This window comes from Bicyclus anynana, chromosome 1, assembly GCF_947172395.1.
Source record: "Bicyclus anynana chromosome 1, ilBicAnyn1.1, whole genome shotgun sequence".
NCBI classification, from domain to species: domain Eukaryota; kingdom Metazoa; phylum Arthropoda; class Insecta; order Lepidoptera; family Nymphalidae; genus Bicyclus; species Bicyclus anynana.
This window is the reverse complement of record NC_069083.1, coordinates 15,020,712-15,040,243: the sequence shown is the minus strand read 5'-3', so window position 1 is coordinate 15,040,243 and position 19,532 is coordinate 15,020,712. Positions and strand designations below refer to the sequence as shown.

At 34.1% G+C, this 19,532-nt stretch overlaps 2 protein-coding genes across 2 annotated transcripts; both read right to left on the bottom strand.

Annotated features, from left to right (window-relative positions):
• Positions 1 to 2,607: 2,607 nt before the first annotated feature.
• Positions 2,608 to 11,944, bottom strand: LOC112044256 (protein rolling stone). Its single transcript, XM_052881972.1, has 5 exons — positions 11,815 to 11,944; positions 8,913 to 9,305; positions 6,975 to 7,085; positions 6,141 to 6,330; positions 2,608 to 3,845 (listed from the first exon to the last, which is right to left on the bottom strand). Exons 1-5 carry the CDS (start codon positions 11,942 to 11,944, stop codon positions 3,626 to 3,628), a joined length of 1,044 nt encoding a protein of 347 aa, XP_052737932.1. The 3' UTR covers positions 2,608 to 3,625.
• On the bottom strand, positions 10,599 to 18,079 carry LOC112044250 (protein rolling stone-like). The gene is made up of 4 exons (XM_024080030.2): positions 17,515 to 18,079; positions 16,144 to 16,257; positions 14,754 to 14,940; positions 10,599 to 12,704 (listed from the first exon to the last, which is right to left on the bottom strand). Exons 1-4 carry the CDS (start codon positions 17,825 to 17,827, stop codon positions 12,521 to 12,523), a joined length of 798 nt encoding a protein of 265 aa, XP_023935798.1. The 5' UTR covers positions 17,828 to 18,079; the 3' UTR covers positions 10,599 to 12,520.
• Positions 18,080 to 19,532: the final 1,453 nt, after the last annotated feature.

The following is a 19,532-nucleotide window of genomic DNA, read 5'->3' as shown; positions in this document are numbered from 1 at the left end:
AATTTTCAGAATCGGTTCAGTAGATGTAGACTAGACTAGAATGTACAAACATTCTAGTATTCTAGAGGTAATGTTTTACAACATTACCTCTTTATAATATTATAGATAGATATAGATGGATACAATTTATGATACTTACTTATTCAAACTTACTCGTAGTTTAAATTTCAGAAGTTAGTAATTTTCATAATTTATTTTCTTAATTAGGCATGATGACATTTTAATGACTGAATCAATTGACCTACAGTTGGAATTGAGTAAGTTAAATATGTACTTCATTTTGCATTTCATTAACCTACACACTGATTATTCTGTTTGTGTTTGTTGATTTTAAAGATAAGGTCGCCTAATTGAAAAATAATATAGTTTCTATGCGTCAATGATCTTAGAACACATCTTAGCACAGCTATATTATTTGAAATAACTATTATGTAATATTTCTTGATGGGTTTTTTGTTCTACTGACTAAAATCTAACCTGATGGTAAGCGATTATCTATACTAATATTATAAAGCTGAAGAGTTTGTTTGTTTGTTTGATTAAACGCACTAATCTCAGGAACTACTGGTCCAATTAGAAAAATTCTTTCAGTGTTAGATAGCCCATTTGTCGAGGAAGGCTATAGGCTATATATTATCCCCGTATTCCTACGGGCATGGGAACCACGCGGGTGAATCCTCGCGGCGCCAGCTAGTGTAATATGAGATGGAAGCGGGTTAACTTGTTAGGAGTAGGATGAAAATCCTCACCCCTTTCGTTTTCTACACGTCATCCTACCGGAACCTGAGCAGGAACGCTAAATCTTTGTAGCTATGTTGTAAATCGTTTCCAATTATCTCAGAATAATCTGAAGGCAAAGTATAAAGATCGCGAATAGGAATGCAGCCGTTGAAATTACTCTTTTTTGGTGTAATTTCAAGAACAAGCGATTTGTCAATCTGCGTATGCCCTATCGTGTGACGTACTTTACAGGTTAAATTTTTGGATACAATGCGTGCTTTATAATAACTTCATCTAATCAACAATTAATAACATCATCTAATCATACAATTCTTATGAATTCATTGAATACATATCAGTGGAAGATCCATTAAATGTACCTAAGTTCAATGGAAACAAGGTAAATCATTAATTGACCTATATCAAAAGCCTATTACAGAAATTATCATGCACCAGATAGTCTTTACGAACATATTAAGTAGGTATATTAAATTAATTTGTAACATAACCATTGTCTTCAGGTAACAGTTGTAAAATTACTACGTCATTTACTTGTCTCATTAAGTAATTAAAATTTATTTTTTAATTAATTATAGAAACTGTTGAATTTGGTAACGATTTCAGTGAAGATACTTCATTTGGGTTGTAAGACATTTTTATAGATCGTTAACTGTAAAATTAACTAAGTAGGTACCTAAGTACCTATTATTAATTTGTGACTAAACCTCTCGTTTTATAAATATTATAGAAGCCTATGAAAAGTATAGTTATTATCAAGTCTAAAACAAGATGCAAAATAACTTACAAATAGGTAAGTACATAATATGTAACTTAACTAAAATTATCTTTTCGTAGGTTAATAATTATTAATTAATTCTTCACATTGTTCCACTCTGTGACTCTGATGTCATATAAAATTAGAACACCCGTTAATGATAATGCATTATACAAAATCGTAACTTTTGGTTAATTACAATATTAATCATTTTAAAAGCTACTTGAGGCGTGAATAATTTAATAATTAAGTTTTTGTCATTACTTGTAAAAAAAGGGAACGGGTCTCTAGACTATAAATGAAATTCTAATTCTCTACGAATTCTTGTTGTTGAATTTACTATGGATTAACTCTGAGGATTTTTATCCGAGTTAATTCATCGATAGAATCCGAGTATATCCAACGTTTATCTTAACATCAGTATGAATTTACGGAGGATCGAATCAGATTTGAGCTAATTATCCACTCTCTCTTTAACCAGTGCCTGGCAAAATAACCTGATGTTGTTCACAATTTGTGTCCCAAACATTTCAATCTTCCCCCGTTTGCCTCCTCTCCTTTATGTTAACTACAGGACTGCCTTCATCCCTCTACCGACTTCAGCGCAATAACTCCCAGCGCAGCGCTTTGGAGATTCGATGGGAATTTCAATATTGGTGGTAACGTTTTCTCGGGAACAACTCAGTTATTGCTGGCGTGCTCAGAAACTTGCGAAAATTTAATTAAATTTTCTTTAATATTGTTTAATAACTGAGTAAATTTTGTTACTAAATCCTAAAGGCTCGCAATTAAATATTGTTTAATATTTAAGTAAATTTTGTTTACGTCATCAACCCATATTCGGCTCACTGCTGAGCTCGAGTCTCCTCTCAGAATGAGAGGGGTTAGGCCAATAGTCCTCCACGCTGGCCCAATGCGGATTGGCAGATTTGTTTAATATTGTTTAAACAATATCTAAAGAACAAAAGGAAAGTTAATAATATAGGACTGAGGGAGAGACTATAAGCCAGTACAGGGATAAACACTGAATGAGAGAACAGTTTAACAATAGTTTCGATTTTTATTAAAACAAAATAACAAACTTAGTTGGCCTAATCTATTACAAAAAACGTTTAAATGCTGATACTCTTACGTTGCTCCCCAATATACATCCTGAATACTTACAATAATTTATAAATGTAACATATTAACAATTTTATCTATTTTCTATATTATTTTGCAGACAACTGTACAACCTTTGTATGAATAATGGTCGTTAACTTATTCTGATAAAGTGCGTTAGTTAAACATTGATTATTTGTTTTAGATAGCAAACAATGTGTTGCGGAACTGAGCAAACTTACACTAACTATAGGTGGGCATTCCTCTGATGTCCTCATTGCATACAAAAATACCAACGTACTGAAAGGGCGGACAAAATAAGTATATCTACTAGTTAATGGGGTGCACAAGAATGATGTCTTCCCTGAGGAATCATTACAATAAGGTATTTAACTCATATCAAATATAATATAAACAATATTAAACTCCAATAGTACTTGGTCCGAAATACATACCAATTTGAATTAAAAATAGTAAAAGATTACTTTAGAAATTCATGTTAAATATTGCGAATTTTATTTAATTTTTCCAATGCCGAAAACACTGTCGGCCATTTCGTGGCGTCATAGTATTAGTAGGTAAACTTAAACACGTCAAACTAAAGAATGTACGATTTTTGCTGTAATTCGATCTAAATGCTTTAACTCACAATTTTCCTGAAATGTCGTTAAATACCAAGACGATAATTACTTTATTTTCGGTATTAAGATTAAAAATCATTGTTTTAAATAAAAACTGAAGGCGAAAAATAATAAACAAAGCTTGCTTGACGTAATGTCACAGATAACCTAATTCAAATTGTCATTTTTTTTATAGTGAATACCCAGTGGCGTGCATAAGGGTTCTAACTAAAGTGTGCACTATATATGAGTCGTAAAAATGGAGAAATTCTTCACCAATACAGTTTCGTAATATTTCCTCAGAGTAGGCAATTTGCAATTAATGAAGTGCATGCCACTATGCATACCCTACTTAAAATCCTTGTGCACACCACTGCTAGTAGTGCTGTTGGATTAATGGGCGAATTGATCACGTATTAGCAGCGTTGTTCCGTAAAGCGACATTCTCGTCCGCACCCGCTGCAGCAGAGGAGCGCATGATACGTCCGGCGAGGATGTCTCGAGCCGCAGCCAGGCCGATGGTGACGAAGTGCAGGCATACGAGCAGCAAGCCTGTCACAAACACTACTAGTATGGTCGGACCGGGCTCGCCCCAGTGCACTACGGGGTATATCCACGGCTCTCCGAGGCTGAAAAACAAGAGAGAGATATAATTTATTTATGCCTTTGGTCCAGTGGTGTGGCTAAGGATCACGAGGTCGTAGGTTCGAGTCCTGGGTTGGGCTATGAAATACTGAGCTTTTCATTCTTTCTGTAGAAACTTTTATTACAAATTTTCAGCCTGAAGTTGGGAAGGTTGTGGTGTTACACCCCCGTTCTAAACCACCAATACGCACTTTTTTTTTAAATATGAAAGCCTAAAAAATTCAAAATTCTTTTACTTATTGAGCTTTAAAAATTTCCAAATGTGGTGGGTCTATACTTCTCTATCACCTATCCTATAAGGAGGGAGGCCTGGCTTTATAGTAGGCCGTAGGTATAAGTAAAATAGCCTGATATTGATGTTATTGGGATGGCGACCTCTCAGCGAAAGTGTATTGTTAGTTACCTCTCACTAGGTGAACTTAACCAAACTTGTTACAGGCAAGATCTCTGTAAAATACCTGCAAAACGTCATAAGATCCAGTAGTTTACAGTTTAGGCACATAATATATATAATTATGTGATATGTACAAGTTTAAGTATTGACTAACTTTTTGTTTTTTTGATGAAAATCTATACAGCAATTAATACTTATATTGTTTCGTACTAAAATGTATTTTTTTATTAACACACCATTTTTGTTACTTTTATTAAAATTAAAGTTATAGCTCAGGATCCGTGGAGAATTTTTACAATTGATTACTATGAAGCTAATTTTAAATCTTAGTAGCTTCATCAACTTTTATTTTTTCAAAAATTCTTGTTTCTGGTAGCAGAAGCAGAAGATATCTGGTAACGGCCGGAACGAGATAAAGTACCACGCAATTTGTAGGATATTGTGGTTTCAAAGTTGTTTAACTATTAATTAAACAACAGTAACCTATATCTAATGATACATGTTGGGACGAAAATACTTATAAAAGAGAAAATAAAATGATATTCAAACAATATGTTTAGGTGATCTAACAAATCATCATAACAGTTATTGTTGCATGTGAACATTTCGTGAGAACTGAGGCGGATGATCGTGATTAAACAAATAAGTAGTACGAAGTAGGTAAAGCGTATGCCTACCCAGCATAAGGGCTTTGTCTTGTAATCTGTTGGTTATGGAAATTTAGTATTGTTCTCGTGTAAAATATCGATATTCATACGCTTTGAGAGCTAAATTTCAGTAAAACAGAAAAGACCGTTTCAGTTTTTCTTTGTTTCCTTTTTGCTTGTCTTATTATTATTTATACCTAAGCTAATATTATAAGCAGGAATATTATTCATATTTTTAAACATAAGTCGCAATATTTCACTTTAATATTTTGCTAAACATAAGGTTGCGTGGAACAGATATGGCCGCCTTTTTGTATCCTACTTCACTTTTTCTTATTTGCTTGTTTGCTTTTTGTGTGGTGTACAAACGAAGTGTATAGATAAAGATAGCCCGATCAAGCCCTGATAGCCCAGTGGCTATGACCCCTGCCGCTGGAAGGCGGAGGTTCGAATCCAATTTTAAATTCTTGCGGTGCAGCATAATTACCGAACAAGTAGTAAGCAAATAGATGCTGGCAGTTTTTTAAATTGTATATAAATTAAGAGTGTGCATTAGCATACCTACTCTTAATTTCATCATCATCATCATCATATCAGCCGATGGACGTCCACTGCAGGACATAGGCCTTTTGTAAGGACTTCCAAACATCACGATATTGAGCCACCTGCATCCAGCGAATCCCTGCGACTCGCTTGATGTCGTCAGTCCACCTGGTGGGGGGTCGGCCAACACTGCGCTTACTAGTGCGGGGTCGCCATTCCAGCACTTTGGGACCCCAACGTCCATCGGCTCTTCGAACTATGTGCCCCGCCCATTGCCACTTCAGCTTCGCAACTCGTTGAGCTATGTCGGTGACTTTGGTTCTTCTGCGGATCTCCTCATTTCTGATTCGATCACTCTTAATTTACTATTATGATCATTAGATTTCTATGGGTGTTCAAACAAAATTACTAATATCTTTGTTATTTGTGCATTTATGTTTATAGTTCACATATTTAAAAAAAAAACACATTTAATGTAAGGAAGCTAAAACGGTATTAATTTTCATCTAATTACGATAAGAGATTTTGAAATTTTATAATCTTATTTATTTTACAAATATCCAGACAATCTTTGCTTTTTATGTATAAATTAGTTAACATTGACCATATTTACCTGAATGTATCATAAAAATCAATATATTCGAACCTAGTCATCATCCCAATTGAGTAGCTTTTTTTCTCAGTGCAGTACTTACGGGTTAATTCCCCCAGCGAGGTAGTAAATGACACTGAACACCACGTAGGTGAGCGCGAAGAGGAACGGGTGCGCCACGTGCAGGAAGCGGGTGGGGTGCGAAGAACTCATCAGCATCAGCAGCATTATGACCGTGTTGACTGCGTGCACCGCTATGTCCAAGCCACGGTCCATTTCTTCTTGGAAATCAACTGGAAAGATTTATCACAGCGCTATTAATTTGAAATGACAACTTCTTATGGGAGTGTAAACAGCTTCGTAACGTCTCCACTCTGTCTGGCCACCTTTCCTATCACGCGTAGCAGGTTTAAGTTATCACTTCTGTCGATCGTCTTGAGACGTACACGTTTCTTTTTTTTTAAAGTTAAATTAGGAATTTATAAGTTCCATTTGAGACAGCTCTGGTTTAGTATTTCTAAAAATAAAATTTTTAAAAATAAAATTGGCAATTGTTTTTTGTTATATATATATTTTTTACGATCTTCATTAAATAAAAGTCTTATTGCTTGTCTTTGTTTCTTTCTAAATAATAAATGGTACATAGTATCTATAGATTATTACTAAAAAACCATTATTTTTATTAATGAAAAAATAAAAGCGAGTGATCTCGCGCCGATTTGCTGTGAAAAAAGCTGTAGGCAGATAAGAGTAAAAAGAAAAAATTTAAAATCCAGTTCTAATATTAACTAGTCAAGGTCGGATACAGAAAACAGTAACCCTTGGTGTGTCAGGAGTCGCGTAGGAGGAGTATTATTTATATATTTTTGTTTATCAACGTTGTGAGAAATTAAAAAAATGTATCTATTATGAATAAATAAAGAAAAAAAGATTTTACCATTATATAGTAAGCTCCAGTAGAAAACGGTGATGATGAAAGCGACAGGAACAGAGACGTTGTGAAGCACCCAGAATGTCTTCACGAACCATGGTAAATTCAAATCAGCGCCTGTTTAGTAAAATATAGCATAAATATTGAGCAGCGTAAACAAAAAAATGTTTTTTTACAGGCTTGGAAGTCTTTGATTCAGAAATGCTTTCCGTACGCTTTGTTTGTTTTGTTTAATCGAAAATCATAGAAATAGATTTTTTTAAATGACTGTCAGTTAAATAGTTATGATTTCAAAAATTTTTAAATCGTATATTTTTGAGAATTCCGAAAATAATTGAAAAATTAGGATTACATGATAAAGCGCAGCTCGCTCACTAAGTTATTAATTTTTATTATCTTTAAAAATTGTTTTAAATAAATTGCCAGTTGTTGTTGGTGTTCTTATTATCTATACTTATTATAAATATATATAAATCTGTAGAGAGGTCAATTCTGTACATGAAATATATTTCCAAAATAACTATCAGAGGGTGATTAGTGATCGATACTGATGCCAAAAATGCAAAAAGTAAAATTTTTGTCTGTCTGTCTGTCTGTCTGTCTGTCTGTCTGTCTGTTTGTCGGTCTGTCTGTCTGTATGTTCTTTATAGAAACAAAAACTACTTGACGGATTTTATCGAAACTTGGTACAATTATTCTACATACTCCTGGGCAGGTTATAGTATACTTTTCATTACGCTACAATCAATAGGAGCAGAGCAGTGAAGAGAAATGTTGAGAAAACGGGAGAAGTTACTCAATTTTTTAAGCTTCCGTCGCGTGTACAGCCTTAATGGTTAAAGTTACATATAAATCATGTATGACGGAAATGTTCTCCTTAAAATTATCTATAAAAACACAACAGCATATACAGGAAGAAATTTTTTTTAGTGCGGATATTTTTATATTTTGTACATAAACAAAATTTAATGATCACGTATTTTTTCTTTTTTTTTTTAACTCAAAAATAACAAAATTATCGTTAGCTAAAGTTATTTACTTTTGAACAGAATTTTAGGGTCACCCTATTGTGCGTTTATTTTATTTTCGTTTGATACCTAAAGGACGTCACCAGATCACTTTTAAGCTGAATATATCTTGTTTAGTAATAATATGTATATTATTTTGTTATTTTAGAGACATAAATTAAAAAAAAAAAATTACATAAAATGTATCGAACTGTTTGTAGATTTATATTCTATTAATGATACAGAACCACGAAAAAAAATATCCGCACTAAGGACCGAATCACCCTGTACATGTCTATCTTTTATGGTTGACTCACAATAACACGTGTAACTCCCGATAGCTTAGCAGTTCGGAGCTTTCTAATTATATTTGTCTACTTGGGGGATGAATAAAGAAGTGCAGCCTTAATAAGTAGGGTAGGGGCAGGGTAGGGTAGGGTAGGGTAGGGGTTGGGTAGGGTTAATGTAGGGTTAGGGGTAATTGAAAGTTTACATCGACTTTCACGCGGACGAAGTCGCGGGCGTCCGCTAGTGTTTAATAGATTTCTCGCGTGTGAACAAAATTTGGCCAATCTCGCAACTTACAGTAAAATGGGCGGTCTGAAAGGTCTCTAAAGAAAAGCCATTTTTATTAGTAGGTAGGAAATAAAAAGAAAACTGAAATTTGAACTTTGTTATTAGGTATACTGCTCTTGAAAACCTTAGATAATGATACTGCTGTCGATGATTTAAGTTTAAATTAGAAAAATAACTACTATAAAGAAAACAAATAGGTTATAGCAGAAGAGTTTATAGCAGAAGTTTACGGGAGTTTACTTTAAGAGTAACATTATATTACCTACAACTAGATATTGTTTCAAAAGTGTTTACATAACATCTCAAAACACAACCTATCAAGTAAACAAGGATAAAACAGATCAAATAAAAAAAAACTTACTGATTGGCCCATACAAATAAACACGAGCCGAAGTTGCAACTCCAAATCCAGTCGAAGCGACCATCAATCCCAAGCCCCAATGTGTCAAATAAATGAACCAATAACCAGCAGAAAACGGGCTTATTATGTAAAAAGTGAATGAGGTTATTACTATTCCCACCGATGTTAGTAGAAGTAGCAACCTCCATAATAACAGTGGTACAGCAGAACGAGTGTTTTGCCAAGTGCTGATATAAAAATCCGTTGGTTTTGGGTGTTCCAAACCTAACATAACCAACTTGCACTCTTGCTTAAAATAATTTACGATGACACTCATGGTTACTAATGTTACACTAATATCAATAGTGTCGGCTATCGTATCGCGTCGTATTGCATTATCGTGTGACTCAATTGCTGTTATCGATGCCAAATTGTAATCTAGTTTCGTGTTCTGAATCTTATCCGTTCTATGTATTTTGTGATTTATTTTTGGAGGACTTTTAAGAATTGTAACATTAGTCACATAAGTAGAAGATTTTTTATTCGTCGTCGTCGTCGTCGAGATTAGGAGTTCCATTGTAGCAACAGTGCTGCAGAAACGGCTGTTTATCGATCGATAGGGTCATTGAGGTTTTTGCAGTTGCTTATAAGCTTGGCTACACTATACTTTATACGGTCTATTTAGATATTGACATTGCTCTTATTGTCTCACGATGTTCTGGTTGAAATTATATAACACAAATTGATACTCAAAATAAGATAGAAATAGGCTGTAAACAAATTCACACAATAATCTTTCTTTGTTTTCTTAAAGTAGGTAGATACTTACCTTCCCACATAACCAGTTTCGCAATCCTACGTAGATGAAGTAGGTTAGGGCCAAGTCCCTTAAGTTTTAACGAATTCACATGGTTGCAGCTTTTGAAAGTTGTAAAATATATTCATGTCTTTAACTTTATGATCACTCGACAATACCGCCTGCCGTGACGAGCAGTATAATAAATTAGCAAAATGCTTAAAATCGTAGATACCTACTAATTCACGTAATTCATCTACAGAACCACACGAAACCCCTTCTCAACTTCATCTTTATCTTCAGTTGTGTTAGTTGCAACACGCGCGAAACTTCAAAGCCTCGAACATCGGCAGAAAGTTAGTCGGTGTTTTAAAGGATATTTTGGAAAGTATATTTAGTAGACTCGAATCGACGCCGTTCCTCCTTCATGTTCCTACCATTTTACCGCAAGACATCGGGTGGGTTGTCATCCTTATGTTCTTTATGTCCCTAGGACGCGCACTTCCAGGGCTTGGAATACTATCCCAAGTCTGTGTTTCTTGGTTCTTATAACTTGGATATCTTTAAAACAAGAGTGAGCAGGCATCTTTTAGGCCAACGTGCCCCTTTTCAGACGATATCTACACTTACCGTCAGGTGATTCATTTTACTTTGAATAAAATCTATTATATTGCCAAATACCTAAATAATATCTTACTACCTATATTACCTTGTTTTTTGAATCCTTGTCAATCGATAAAAGGACAAAGTGTGAATTGTTTATTGATCCATCTCTACTTTGACATGGTAGGTGCATAAGATAGATGATTGAAAGAAACACTATTAGGTACCTACACGACCGGAAATAGGTAATAGAGAGATTAAAAAACAAAGACTGTCTTCATAAAAAAAATATTTTATTATTTCCCATAATGTCTAAAAATCTCATTCTTATAATATTTACACTAATATTCACATTAATTATGATAGTGTTATTATACAATTGATAATAATTAATTGTAACTAAATAGCTACCTACAAATATTTAAATTTCCATAATAATAGGTTATGTATTTATAAAAATTCCATGTTCATTCATTTATTTATTTATGTGTGTAATTTTTAATCGTTATTTCGAAACTACAAGTAAAAGATAGTACCCATTGTACGTGTAAATTATAATACAAAATTATACTTAATACAAATATTTGGAAGTCCAGATAAGTACTGTAAAAAATAGGCAATATGGTCAGGGCATACATATAAAGAGCAGTAACCAGCATGCTCCTAGTAGCCTTCAAACGACGTCAATTGGCGTGCCGTATCCGCCATATTTATATTGTTATGACGTCATAGCTATACATTAGCTATAGCCTATTACATAACGTTAGGTTTGGGACTTATATACTGTTCAATAATAATCTGAGGTTTGGAGAAAAAGTTTTCTTTTAGGGTTAGATTCACAAAATGACTCGCGGGAATGTCTTCAGGGTTAGCGTCGAATAATGGAGTTGTAGCAAACATCAGTTTTGTGGTCATAGATAGGGCAGTTCTAAGCCTTCTTCTGTCTGATATCAGACAAGGTGCTTTCTCGAGAACATTAAGTCAGTTATTCCAATCATTGGCCTTTAAGAGCTAATATGAAAAACTCAATTTTTTGAAAATTTTGTCAAACTATTTCGGGAAATTCCCTGAAAGAATCGTATTAGACAACTTAAACCGTTCAAAAATAGTTAACTTTAAATTTTAATTTTACGGATTTACCTGAAATACTGTATGTACTACATATAAATAAATTTTTGTAGTCATCGTGAAATACGAAGTTCCAAAACTAAATTAAGTTAAATATATGTATTTCGCTCACAATTTATACTTAACTTAAAAATATAATATCGTATAAGACCGTTATAGTAGATAATAAATAAAATCATAAGGAAGCCATTCTCTATAAATATTTTTATCTAGACTCATATCTCAAGTTATGAATTAATAAAAATATTATAATGATGACATAATAATTCACGTATACTATATCTAAAGTAATCATTGTAGATTCTATAAAATTATATTTTCTTTGTTACTAGATAAACACAGATAGCACAGTGCACGGCTAGGCACCAAGAAGTAGACACAAACTGTAGTCTGTACATAAGGGTTCATTTACATTGACGGCAATCAACGGCAGTCGACTGCAGTCGGCGACCGCCGTCGACTGTCGTTGAGACGTCGCCGATTGCAGTCGACTGAAGTTGACTGCCGTCGACTGCCGCTGAGACATTGCCGACTGCTGTCGTCGGTAGCAGTTGCTGCTTGTGTGAATGAACGCTAATGGAAAAGTCCTTGTTCAGACAGAGCTCTGAATAGAGAGCTTCTGGAGCGGTTACTTAATTAGATTTGCTGTGTACCTATACTCGTATAGCAAGCACATGCACAATGCATATGAGAAACCTATCTTGCGTATCTGCGATAGGCTAATAGTGTCAATTTTTTTATTTCAAGTAGGCCTTTTGAAACGTCCAATTTGATTATTTGTAAAGACCCCCACCGGATCGGAAGGCAGGTCAGTGTGCCTAGTGGGAGTTTTCAATATTTGCATACTGTTACTATCGCGTTGACGTAAACGCGAATTCATATGGAATTGAAACAGTTGTCCAGTAGTGCCACTAGATGGCGCTGTTTCAATTTCTTAGAAATTCGCGTTTACGTTAACACGATAGTAACAGTGAGATTTTACGTTATTTACGTTATTCCTAAAGCTAATCAACATTTATATACTACTTGCTGCAAATAACAAAATTGGTTATTTGAGTAAAAATACATAAACATAAACACATAAGTATTGTTTTTGAGAGTATTAATAGGCGAGGTCAAATGTATTCTCGTTTCGAGAACAACGACCGATGGCATCCCTGGCTAGACTCAGTAATACTGTGATGAAGTGGATCACAGTCACCATGGCGAGTGAAATGATCAACATAATCACCGCAGGGCCCGGGTTGGACCAATCCAGTACAGGGTATATGAAGTTATGTCCAAACCTGTAAAAAACAAAAGAAATGAATTAAGGAAAGGTAAAGACAGGTAAAGATTAGACGTTAAAAAATTTGTCACTAAAAAAAAGGTATATCTGTAATTCTACGTCGATAAGTATTTATTCATTTTGCATATAATATCTTTAATCAATATAAGAATAAGAACATAGGATAAGATAATCAAAACATAATTATATAAAAAATCCAGTTAGTAGCAACTGATACTGAAAAAAGAAATCTAGGAATCGATTCCCAAAAATAAAACGATAAAATAACTTTTAAGTTGTATGGCCATATTAAAGAATAAATAATTATATCTATACTTTATAAGATTAAATACTTCAATCTTCATAACAAATAACTTTATTTATATTTTTTTACAACGTCTAAAAATCTCATTTTTATAATATTTACAATAATATTCACATTAATTATGTTAGTGTTGTTTTATGAATGGATTCACAAACCGGAAATAACTTTTTATGTTAAGTATGGCCATATTTATAAACATGGATTAAAATTTAAGCATCAACTTAATTCAAAGTAAAGTGACCTTTAAATACTCCAAGTTATTTTGGAATTCAAACTATCGTGAGTACGAGTAGTATTCATATTAATTGAATATGGTATGGCTCTGTTTGGGTTCGAAACTAGTCGGGCATACTCGATACGATGTTGTATCACGTATTTTTAACCGACTTCCAAAAAAGAGGAGGTTCTACGTTCGGCTGTATGTTTTTTTTTTTTTTTTTTTTTTATGTATGTCCAGCGATAATTCCGTCAATTATGGACCAATTTTGAAAATTCTTTTTTTGTTTTGTAGGGTTTACTTCCAGGGTGGTCCCATTTTTTTCATGTCAGGATCTGATGATGGCATCCTGGAGAAATTGAGGGGAACTTTCGAAAGTTGAGTAGAGACGGCTAGTACGTTTGTTAGTGTTTCCATAAGGTATTTTAAACCACAACAAATTTATGAAGGTTTGGAGTTGGTCTGATGATGGAGCCGAAACACAGACGATGGAACTCGTCAAGGATTTACAGCAGTCACCTTTTGTTTGGGCTTGATTAATTTGTATTGATGAGTACTTTCCACCTATATGGGTTGTGACTGTATTAAGGGTCTGGTGATGAAGACGAGGGACAGTGAAGAGAACTCCTCGACGGTTCACAGTAGCTACCTTGTGTTTGGACTTGATAAATTTGTATTGATGAGAACACTCCACCTAGAATGTGACTGTATTAAGGGTCTGGTGATGAAGACGAGGGACAGTGAAGAGAACTCCTCGACGGGTCACAGTATCTACCTTGTGTTTGGACTTGATAAATTTGTATTGATGAGAACTTTCCACCTAGATGGATTGTGACTGTATTAAGGGTCTGATGATGAAGACGAGGGACAGTGAAGAGATCTCCTCGACGGTTCACAGTAGCTACCTTGTGTTTGGACTTGATAAATTTGTATTGATGAGAACTTTCCACCTAGATGGATTGTGACTGTATTAAGGGTCTGATGATGAAGACGAAGGACAGTGAAGAGAACTCCTCGACGGTTCACAGTAGCTACCTTGTGTTTGGACTTGATAAATTGTATTGATGAGAACTTTTCACTTAGATAGGTTGTGACTGTACACACGCAGTGGGTATGCTAACACTAAAAATAAAAAAATAAAAATTTTAATAAAAAAAATTCAACCGACTTCCAACTCAAAAAATAACTTTAACTAAAAAGCAAAAAATAACATCCTACCTATGTGCTACCTTCTGATCAGTTTGAAGGCGGTGCCAAGCCAGTGATGTTTTAATTAAAGCTGTTTCTGGAATAACCACAGAAATTTTGTAGTTTAAACGTATTTAATTAAAACATCACTGGCTTGGCACCGCCTTCAAACTGATCAGAAGGTAGCACATAGGTAGGATGTTATTTTTTGCTTTTTAGTTAAAGTTATTTTTTGAGTTGGAAGTCGGTTGAATTTTTTTTATTAAAATTTTTTATATTTAAAAAAAAAAGAAATAGTCCTGTAGAGTAAGGAGTTAAGTTTAGAAAAGAGTACTTACGGATCGGTTCCTCCAGCAGCGTAATATATCGCAGTGAATATGACATAGACGGCAGCAAGTATGATGAGGAAGTAGAAATGCAGCACATTGCATGGCTGGCGGGCGGTGAGCAGAAGGACTAGCATCAGAATACTGTTCACTAAGTGTATGAAGTAGTCTAGGGTCGGGTCTACGGCGAAATCTTCATCTGGGGAGTAAAAGGATTCAAAATTTATTTATTTTTGTTGAATTATTTTATTTTAAATAAGTAACAATGGATGAGTGATGAGCCGTGATAGCCCAGTGGACCTCTGCTTCCGATTCCGGAGGGTGTGGGTCCGAATCCGGTCCGGGGCATGCACCTCCAACTTTTCAGTTGTGTGCATTTTAAGAAATTAAATGTCACGTGTCTCAAACGGTGAAGGAAAATATAGTGAGGAAACCTGCACACTAGAGAATTTTCTTAATTCTCTGCGTGTGCGAAGTCTGCCAATCCGCATTGGGCCAGCGTGGTGGACTATTGGCCTAACCACTCTTATTCTAAGAGGAAACTCGAGCTCAGCAGTGAACCAAATATGGGTTGACTGATTTGTGAATAGTTTGTTTGTGATATCTACTAGGCAAGCTTACTAATGTCTTTCTCAACATGGCGGCAACTGTAACTTTATTATGTAACTCCAAAATACGGCTATCAAATGAATGGGTTTTCTGAGAAGAATATGACATATGATAAACAAAGATTCCGACGAATTGAAAACCTCCTCCTTTTTTTGAAAAGTCGGTTTAAAAAGTATCTAATTATCAGGAAATTTTTCGATAAAAAGTTCATTTTCAATTTATTGTTGAATGTTATTCGTTATCAATTTTTTATTTCCTGTAACACTTCATGGTTAGGTATATTATGCTCTATGATCTCTAATTCTATTGCTTCGGGCGGTTCCAAAAGTTAAACTAAAATTATTAAAATAATAATAAATAAAAGTTTAATTGGACTAATTCTAAGTGTTTCACTTAGCAGCACAACATTAAATTCTTTGTCTTTTAATGAAAATATTTAAATCATCTCGAATCTTGACAATTTATATTTTATTGGTGATTTATAAAAGTTTATTGATCCGGGATACATTTTATCTTTTCTTGTATCTAATTTTTTATCTATCTAATTATCTTTATGGTACCCGTATTTTAATATACCTGCAACATTTATCAAATACAAGTAGCCGCCGTGTGGATTCACCCGCGTGGTTTCCGTTGCCGTAGGAATACGGGAATAAATTATAGCCTATAGCACGCGGGGATAGTGTAGCTTCCCAATAGTGAAAAAAATTTTCAAATCGGTTCAGTAGTTTCAGAGCCTTTTTATTACAAACAAACTATCAAATCTTTCCTCTTTATAATATTAGTAACTTACCGGCATTAGCTAAAAATATCCAGTAGAAAATGGTGATGAAGAATGCCAATGAGATCGCTATGTTATACATCACCCAGTAAACTTTGACGTACCATGGCAGTCCGTACGTATCATCTAGAAAAAATAGACCTGTGCATTAGTACAACAATAATTTTGGCACCAATTTTACATTGTGGTTCAAAAGTTAATGGTACAATAGAAACTAAAGACATTTTTCGAGCTAAGCCGCTGGTCTATAGTAATGTAGAAGTAATATTTAAATACCATGTTGATAGTAGGTATTTACTCGTAACTTATGTTATCTGCATTATTATCTATTAGCATAATTCGCAGATTTACAATAATTTTTATTACTATACCGAAATGCAAGTGTTTGTGTATTGGGTAGGAAATCTACATGGGTAGTATTTTTTTATTTATTTAGTAGCAATATTAGTGACACATAAAAGTAAAACGAAAAATATGGACAAGGAAACACTTATATGAGATATCTCCCCGTGACCCTTTGCAGTAGGAGGTTGTAAGAAAGAATATGAATAGGAATAACAGTGGAGAATAAAAAGAAACATTACAATAAATAAGTAGCGTGGTCGATCGAAGCTCCAAATTCCTTCTTCTATAAGGAAGTCTGGCTCTGTAATGGGCAGTTATATAAATATTAAATGCTGATTGCAAAATTGAAAACAATATTAGTCCAATGGATATAAAGTTGTTGGCCCAGAAGTCCTTTACCTTTCAATTTCTTATTGTGAGTGAAATTTTAAAAATAAGAGTATTAACAAATTGCCTGAAAAAGTATTTCTCGCGAATGTTTAACGTGATTTATAGCGTTATCTACCAATTTTATATTCAATATTGTTTTTAATTTTGCATTCACCATTTAATGTAAAACAAAATATTCATATAACGGCATTATAGAGCCAGACTTCCATGAGGAAAAGGGGATCTGGAGCTTCGATACTTATTTATTGTAACTTTGTTTTTATTCTCCACTTTTTTCCTATTCCTATTTCTTTCTTACAACCTCCTACTGCCAAAAGTCTCTGGCAGAAATCTCTTATAAAAATAAGTGTTTCCATTATTTATTCACTTATCTTTTTTTTTATTTTATTCATAAGAATAATCCTTGGCATCTGAAATAAGAATGACAGCACCACTTCTTCAGAAAGACAAGAGACCTACCACTACTAATTACGAGAGCTTGTCAAACTTGACTTTTTCTTTGCAATGTTTTGCAAACTCTTCAAAGATAACCGCAAATTGTTTGTCAGACACGTTTGATTTAACAAAAACCGTGATCGTAAACTTCCTAAGGCAAAAGGTGCCTGATTTTTTGTGGAAATTGTGTTGATTATACATTTATTTACTTACCAATGGATCCTTGGAAGTGTGCTACATATGAAACTGCAAATCCAAAACCACTTGCAAAAGTTATAAACAGAAGACCCCAATGGGTTAAATATATCGGCCAATATGGCCCAGCGCCGAGTTGTGACGTTAGAATAATCGACGCTAACACTATGGCTAAACACCCAATAAATAGGATCCCCCTGATAAGCAATAGAGGTAATGCTGAAAAATTTCTTTGAAAGCAACTTAAGTAGAAATCCGATGATGTTTCGTATTGTAACGTCCACATCCGATATTGAAACTGTTGTTTAAAGTAGCTCCTTATTGCACCCATTTTTAAAAAACTAGACCTGATGGTTACACGTTTAAATATAAACTAACCGTTTTGAGGTTGGAGGGACCAGTCAGGTTGTAAATACAGAAATTGTACGAAACTTATCTGCTACTATTACCTACTGATAAGATTTGCGATCGATGCTATGGACTGTGCTGTGAACAAATCATTTCACACTACATTGTCCACTCGAGCTATGTAGAAAATAACCTATAGTTAGGCAGATACTACTAAGCTAAAATCAAAGATTCTAAATACCACATACCACTATTACCTACCGACTTATTTATTAGTTACCACTGTTAGATTGTCTTCACATTTTTAAAACAACTTAGTGTGATTCGAAATTTTCGAAATGAAATTCATGTTAATTTAGCAACATTTCATTTTATTGATTGATTTTTATTACTTTAAATTAGGTACCCCCCTTTGATAGCTTTTGCTTATTTCCTTCTAATTGACCAAGTATATTTTTTATTCTAACATACAAAATGATAATGTTTTTATTAGCAAATTAAAATAGATTACCGTCGAACCAAATGTTTCCTGATTATTTGTTGGCATAGCTGATATTGAGTCATGTAGAGATATCAATTATCATTACACATATTTTTTATCATTATATTGCAAATTAACGTGCCATTGCCGATAATCTAACTACTTTACCTCTTGGTAATTGATTATTTATTATTGTATTACAGTGTAGGTCATTATAACTAACGTTCTTGTTCTTCTTCGTATACCTCTCTATTACTGAAATCAGAATTGTTTTTTTTAAATTATCATCTTAATCAAAGTTTAGTTAGTTATTGTCCAAACGTCTTAATGTGATTGATTAGCCAAATTGTAGTTTTTCAATTTCTCTTGTTCTTAAATTTTCATAAGAATAAATGTTACAGCTCCTTTATTTACGTTCAAGTATGTTTCTACGAATCGTATCGTATCGGAAGCCCATAGCGAAGACCATCAAGCGTTAGCTTTAGCGTTTTCTGTTCTGTGGTTAGCGTTGTAGAATCTGGCAATGATCAATGAGTTAACCGGATAAAACTATGCTAGTTATATCCGGTAATCACTAGTATCCGATTATATCACTGTAGTAATACCCGATGATCACTGGTTTTCGATTATATCACTGAGTTAGCATAGTAATATCAGGTGACCACTGGTAATCGATTATATAACTGAGTTCATCATCATCAATAGCCTGCATTCGTCTACTGCTAGACATAGGCCTTTCCGAGAGCGCGCCACCACACACGATCCTCCGCCTCCCTCATCCAGCCACTTCCCACTACCTACCTGAGTCAGCATAGTATATCACTGAGTTAGCATAGTAATAATATCCGATGATCACTGATGATTCGATTATATGACTGAGTTAGCATAATAGTAACCGATGATTGGTGAGTTAGCATACCTATGTACTTTGTAACTATGTATAGATTGCATCACATCTCGAGGAAGTTCTTTATGTTTCAGTGAATTTTTGATGTGACTAATAAATACAAAGATAATCAAAGATTACGTAAGAATGATAACTTCTTTTTTGGAATCAATATTGGATTTGATTTTTGTTATCAACGACTACATACGTGTAAGTGAGATCACTGTCCGAAGGCTATAATACATATAACTAATCGACGTAAAAATAGTTGGTAAATGGTACTTACGAGTAGGTATATGACCGACTCCGGCCTTTAGGAAT